We start from the raw sequence: 6,710 nt of genomic DNA, 5'->3' as shown, positions 1-6,710 counted from the left end.
TAACAATATGATGATTTAAATAATAACTTTAAAGATAGAGACTAAAATATCATATAAATCTGTAAGTTTATTTAAAGATAAAGGTTCAGCTTTCGACTTGTAAACTGTAAAACATATGTTGGCTAATAGAAGGTTAACCCTTTCTCTCACTGCATCGAGAAAGCGTGTCCCCAGAAACTTGGACTCCCTCTGAAGTTTATGACAGCACTAAAATTAACCCATTCGATCCGAGATGAGGCCTGAATGCGCCGCCTTGTCTTTTTCAATTTTACTATCGATTTCGGTTCGGTACGGTTTGCTCAGCTGCCAAAGTAAACTATAAACTACAAACTACCAACTTTCAACTACCAACTACAAACTATAAACAGCCATGACAAGTCAGAAATTCGTGGCTACCGTTTGATGGGCTATGGGCTTCTATGTCAAGATCAGTGGAGTGCCGAGTACCGAATACCAAAGCCAAATATTCAAAACCGAAAACCGAATACCAAAACCCAAAGCCGAATTCCCGGCCGAAAGAAATCGAAATCGAAAGAGTCGAAAAGTCGTTACAAGCTTTTTTGTACTTTCACTTGTGCAAACACGCTGCCAAGAACGCCGCAGATGTTGAGAGCTGTTGGAGAGCAGGGTCATCAGCATCAGCTACACTGCTCGAAACTTATAGTCAGATCTATATTTTAGGTCTTAATTTAGTGTTCAATGTAAGCTAACTTGGATTGCAAAGACAAATATTATGTTAGTGGAAGGTATTCCACTTTTTTCGGTATTTTAAAATGTTTACCAGTACAAATATTTTTATTATCCCATATTTAAATGATGTAAAATGATATTTTAACTTATTATCTCTTAAAATTAAAAGTTTACTTTATTTACTTTCTATTTTTTTTATTAAATTATTTTAGGTTCACTAAAACGATGATTGTGGAATTATATATGGTATACCTATATGCCAGGAATTGTAGTCATTTTAAGAAACTAACATTTTAAAAACGTCTGTTGGGATATTTTTGTAATATAAATCATAGTTTGCCTATAATTTTCGCCAGTATAAATACAATATTATATTTATTTTTATAAAAAGTAATTCTAGCAATCTTGATTCAAAATAGGAAAATATATTTTAAATAAAAAAGGTAGTATTGATAAGATAACTTTAATAACTCGAATCTAAGTCCTTTATTTATTTCATAGTTCTTTCAGATTAATTAAACGATGATAATGGATTTAAGTTTAGTTTTATTAATGGTAATGGTTGGTCTGTGATTTTGACCAGTGTACGTCTGCATCACGATCATCAACGGAATGATGATCATCGTGTTCACGGGTCTGTTGGAGTTACAAGCGAGTCGAGTTCTTCAGTAGCCAGCCACGGGGCAAACCAAGCGGTCCAGAAAGCGTGTTGTCTACCGTGTTCCGAAGATCATTTCCCCTTGTTTTGTTTTTGTTTTAACTTTTTTTCTGGTGCTGGTGAGGACAGTGCTCCGTGTGATTCTGTGGCGGTGCATGACTCTCCCGTTGACCGCATGATAGGTCACGTGACCCGGCTGCTGCTCCTTGGCTGCCTGCTCGGCCCGATAGGCAATGTGCCGCGGATCGAGGCCCTCCACCGCTGGAGCCCCATGATGAAGGCCTTTCGCTATCTGCAGGAGACAATGCTCCGCAACAGTCTGGAGCGGGCCCATCTCAACCACGGCATCGTCTTCGAGTGCCGCACCATGTAAGTGGGTGCTTGATTGCCACACAATGCTACCAAAGTTAGAAAAAACCTCTAAACTAAAAGATTATCTTAGCAGCATTATTAAATTACATCTTTAAATATACTTACTATCTATTTAAAACGATACATAATTTCATCCTAAAACATACAAATCATATTCCTTGATAAAAGATCTAAGAACTTACAGTATCATAAAGTTAAAGATTAAAATATTAGCAAAACGATACATTTGCATCTTTTTTAATCTCAGAAGATCTTTTCATGGTACAAGATTCATGTTATTAATGAAATCTTAAAAGATACAAATAATATTCTTTGATTTTTGATGAAAGATCTAAAAACTTAAGTGATTTTTTAAAATTCATAAAGCTAAAGAATTTAAATTAAGCTTATTTACATATCATAAGGTTAAATGCTTAAGTATTATTATTATTATTATTATTATTATTATTATTATTATTATTATTATTATTATTATTATTGTAACGATACATTTTCATCTTCCTATTAATTAATATATAAGTATATTAATTATCATCTAACAATCGATCCTTTTGATAAAAACCTGGTAGGCTTATTTCAATTTAAAAGAGTTTTATTTTAAGTGATAACAATGTTTTGAATATTTTCCAGATCAGCTAAGGATTTCGGCAATGAAGTGCACTTCAATCTGCAACTGGGCGATCTACGAGGATTTCGGCGGCTGGATCCTAACAAAAAGTTGGCTTTGTTTCTGCATGGATGGAACGACCAAGGAAGTAAGGACTGGGTGCAAGAACTCTTGCTGAGTAAGTATTAATATACTTTATTTTAAATAGTAAAAAATGGTTAACAGGGAAAAATTAAGAAATAACTATTGGCAAGATAATATTTAATAATATAATAAATGTTTACAGTGCACTTGAAATATTTATACTCAATAATATATGACTTTGTTGATATCTTATAATTATATATAATTTCTTACCCAGCTTGGACCCTTTTCGACTCGAACTACAATGTGTGCGTTGTGGACTGGGGAAATCTGTCGCAGAATGACTACAAGTCCGCCTCCATGTCGATCTTCGATGTGGGCCTCACGGTGGCGGGAATTATAATGGCACTGGAGGAGCTGCGACCGAATCACTTTCATCGAAGTAACGTCACCTTGGCGGGCTACAGTTTGGGCGCCCATGCCGCCGGCTACGCGGGAGCGGTACTCGAGGGCCGGGTGGAGCAGATCATTGGGCTGGATCCAGCCGGACCCCTGTTCTCGCTGCCCGCCGAGGTGTCGCCCAAGTACCGCCTCGATCCCGGCGATGCCCAGTTCGTCCAGGTGCTGCACACTTCGGGCGGCTCCTTGGGCACGAGTCTGAAGTGCGGACATGCCGACTTCTATCCCAACGGCGGCAGGGCCCCACAGACCAACTGCAAGATGTTCGCCAATCTGAGGGATATGCAGAACACCAGTGAGTGACTTGAAAGTAGAAGTACTTTATTAATTTTTGGTCTTTTTTATGGGGAAAAATAGCTTCAGGAATGCTTCAGGAAGAAAAGACCGCAAAAATCAAATCTTTAGTAGTCTCTTCTTGTTCTTACTATAAAACTCCAGGATTTTTATAAATTGTCCACTGTCTAAATGATTTTTATAAATAGGGACTAATTTCTAGAATGCAAAAGAAACTAGGTAGGAATACTAAAATAATACAATACAATAAGGAGTAAGGAGTAAGGACCTCCTAATGCTGTTTATGTTCCTCCGTAGATCCCATTGCCTGCAGTCACTCGGCGGCGGCGATTTTCTTCCGCCAGTCGATGGATCCCGAGTATCCGTTCGTGGGCCTCGAGTGCGGCAGCTACCGGGAGTTCTCCGCCGGATATTGCGATGGCAACCGGAAGGCGCGCTTCGGCATCCATTCGCAGAGGCGTGCGCAGGGGAGCTTCTACTTCCGCACCGCCCCCCAGCAGCCCTACGTGCAGAGGCGTCAAACGAATTTCCTGAGCGGAGAGGGGCGCATGGCCAGCGGCAGGGGGACGAAGGTCATCGGTAGGTGGCCAAAGGTCAACGGAAACTTAAATGGAAACCCCCTTGTGCTGCGCCTCTGGACGAACAGCTGGCGGCGGCGAAAGAGAGAGAGAGAGAGAGAGAGAGAGAGAGAAAAGATCGCTGTGCGTGAATTAGTTCCTAGTGTGTTTTGTTAGTGTTATGTGGCCCCCCCAACAAATAAACCCAGCCTTTAAGTGTGCTGTTTTTTTTTCACTGGAACGGGAATCCCAATAAAGTATCTGGTTAAAAGTAAATTGATTAAAATATATTCAAGGCATACATACAGCTGCGGTGGAATTATGTAGTAGTAGGTCTCAAAGTGCATAGGACAACTTTTCCTTTAGTTTAAATGAGGTTTAAAAAACCATTGATATTGTTTTAGTTTCTCAAGGAAAATGAAATCAGTTAATTAATGATTTAAATGCACTTTGTAACACACAAAACAGTAGTAAATGATTTCAAAGCATTGATAAAATAACCATACATATATATTCGTTCATTTGCACTTTGTATTATAGTGCATATTTGCATATTTTAAATACAAATTTAAAAACATTTAATCTTTAAAAAATATTCTGAGATATGCTTGAACTATTTAGTTTATAGTATAATCTTTACAAAAATATAAAACATATATGAAAAGGTATTTCCAAACTATTTTTGGCTGCTATTTGCATCAGCAAAAAAAGCTTTGTTTTCTTTTAACCGCAGTTGTATTATTAATGCCGTCTGTTACTCAGTACAATATAAAGCTCAATAGGTATCTTTTTTTAACATCGTCTTATTTTTACCACCATCCCTAGTGGTAAACATTTCCGTGCAATTTGGCAGGCAGCCGCTTTTCTCCATGTTCTTGTAAAGTGCATACAAACAAATGAAAAACAAGAAAAGCAAACACACATGTGGAAAAGTCGTTGACTTGCAGCCACAAAACGGTGAAAAGTCGGCTGCATTTAACAGTTAATCGTAAAGCAAAAATGCGAAAAAAAAACAAAAACAAAATGGACGAACAAAAACAAGCAGCAGAAAACAATAAACTGAAATTCAATTTTCGCATTGTAAAACATAATTTTCTACAAAACTTGACGTCAGCTTGGCCCGCTTTTTGCTAAAAGGTAGTTAATATTTTTGCAGTCCATTGCGGCCGTGCCCTCTCCCTCTATTTCGCTCCTTCCCTCTCTCTACACTTAAAATAAAAACCCTTTTGAATTTGAAAAAAGTTTATAAATAAAAATCTAGCATTTAATTTAAAAAGACAACAAAATCGAAAATTGCAAACCTTAATTTGTAGGTCGAATTTTTTTAAGCCTTGGAAAATATAAAAGTTAATTTTATGTTTAATTTATGAACAAAAAAATTCAAAAATTTTAGTTTTGAGTGTGATTACTTAAGTTTACAAATGTTTGGCTAAATATACGAACATATTTTTGCTTTATTTTTCCGAGTGCAGCTATCCCGTTGTACATTCCACTCGAGTTGTTCTTTCTTTCTTTTTCCTGGTGCTCCTTGTTCCTCCATGATCCTGTTGTTTGTTGTTGTTGATGTTGTTGTTGCTGTTGTTGCTCCGCCTGCTGCTTCCTGTTTTGTAGCTGTTTTTGAAATTTATGGCGCCGTTGTCGCCGCTGCCGGCGTCTCTGCCGCCGACGACTTCTTCGCATGAGTTATGCGCTTTTTATTTCCAGCTCCTGGCCACGTTAAGTGTTAAATTGTTTTATGCATGAACGTGTGTGAGTGTGGCAGAGCGAGAGAGGGAGATAAGGAGGGAGTGAGAGAGAGAGAGTGTGAGAGAGAGAGACCGGGAATAGAAAGTTCGGACTTGCCATTTAATTATGAAAGTTGATTTCGAGGAAAACCAAGGGCAGTGCTGCCAGTTTAGCCTATTTCAGGCTAGATATAACATATTTAAATGAATCTAGAACGTTTTGAAGAATTCTACCATGTATAGCTCTTTTATTTGACATAAATAAGAAGCACTTGCATACTTATTATTTATTTATTACATACATTCATGTTTACTTGTGTTGTTAAATTGAAATTTTTAATATTCGTATCTAAAAACCTAAATGTTCACAAAAAAGGTTTTAAACAGCCAAAATTATATATGTTTTGAATGAAGGATAAATTATGTCTTTGCTTAAAAAGATAAAAAAATTGAAAATCATTTAAAAACCTAAACTTTTTTTCTTCCTTTGGGATATAACTTGTTTTTCAGCATTAATTTTGTGTGAAAGAAAGGTGTGAAAGAAAGGACCAAAGAATGTGTGTGGTCAAGTACTAAAGCATGGAGCAAGGTAACGGGAATTTTAGAGCAATAGAAGAAGCTGAATTCCTGATATCTATATAGAACTTAAGCCCTGACTTCTTTTTTAATTACAAATTGAAGTTCGCAAAAAGGTAGATATGAGTTATATATAATTTAAATTATTAGAAGCCTGAGATTTAAGATTTAACACTAAGGCTCTAGATATTTGCCACACCCAATACAACGCCCATAAATCGTCAAACTGTGTCAGCTAATTATTATTTTAAAAATTATTGAAAAATATAGTTTTAACGTTTTAATACCTTGTAGTGTTGATCACGCAGCACGGCAGATGGCGGCTCCTAAAACGCGATTGTTTTCTGGTTGCAAATTTTTTTTTAAAAATTGGGTTATCTGAGTAACGGGTATCTAATAGTTGGGTCACTTCACTATATCGCTCCATATTGTTTTATTTGTTTTTATTGCACTTTATCGCCAAGCAAGCAAACAAAGGTGTAAAATGACGGGGAAAAAATACGAGGAACGGAGTGGTTTTTTGTGCTCCGTTGACTCGAACCGCCAAAGTGGCAAGCGTTAATGCGAAAATCACTTCCACACTCACACACCACATATACACCCACGGATGTGCGAGGGAGAGGGCTGAAATGCCTGTTAAATCTAAAGCAAATTAACGTTTTAAACACCTCAAAAGTTTCGTGTATCCG

At 37.1% G+C, this 6,710-nt stretch overlaps 1 protein-coding gene across 1 annotated transcript; it reads left to right on the top strand.

The window, feature by feature from the left end:
• The first annotated feature begins 1,352 nt into the window (after window positions 1-1,352).
• On the top strand, window positions 1,353-4,943 carry LOC108137238 (endothelial lipase). The gene is made up of 4 exons (XM_017258817.2): window positions 1,353-1,717; window positions 2,351-2,505; window positions 2,689-3,165; window positions 3,462-4,943. Exons 1-4 carry the CDS (start codon window positions 1,524-1,526, stop codon window positions 3,896-3,898), a joined length of 1,263 nt encoding a protein of 420 aa, XP_017114306.2. The 5' UTR covers window positions 1,353-1,523; the 3' UTR covers window positions 3,899-4,943.
• The last annotated feature ends 1,767 nt before the right edge of the window (window positions 4,944-6,710 follow it).

Source organism: Drosophila elegans, unplaced genomic scaffold (genome assembly GCF_018152505.1).
Source record: "Drosophila elegans isolate 14027-0461.03 unplaced genomic scaffold, ASM1815250v1 contig_149, whole genome shotgun sequence".
NCBI classification, from domain to species: Eukaryota; Metazoa; Arthropoda; class Insecta; order Diptera; family Drosophilidae; genus Drosophila; species Drosophila elegans.
The sequence above is the reverse complement of the archived record's forward strand: the minus strand, read 5'-3'. Positions and strand labels throughout refer to the sequence as shown.

Bases quoted from the DNA above. Each gene is read 5' to 3' on its own strand.
- LOC108137238 (XM_017258817.2), top strand. From the start codon at position 1,524: ATGATAGGTCACGTGACCCGGCTGCTGCTCCTTGGCTGCCTGCTCGGC. The intron at 2,506-2,688 runs GTAAGTATTAAT...TTTCTTACCCAG, and splicing joins GGTGCAAGAACTCTTGCTGA to CTTGGACCCTTTTCGACTCG. The intron at 3,166-3,461 runs GTGAGTGACTTG...GTTCCTCCGTAG, and splicing joins GAGGGATATGCAGAACACCA to ATCCCATTGCCTGCAGTCAC.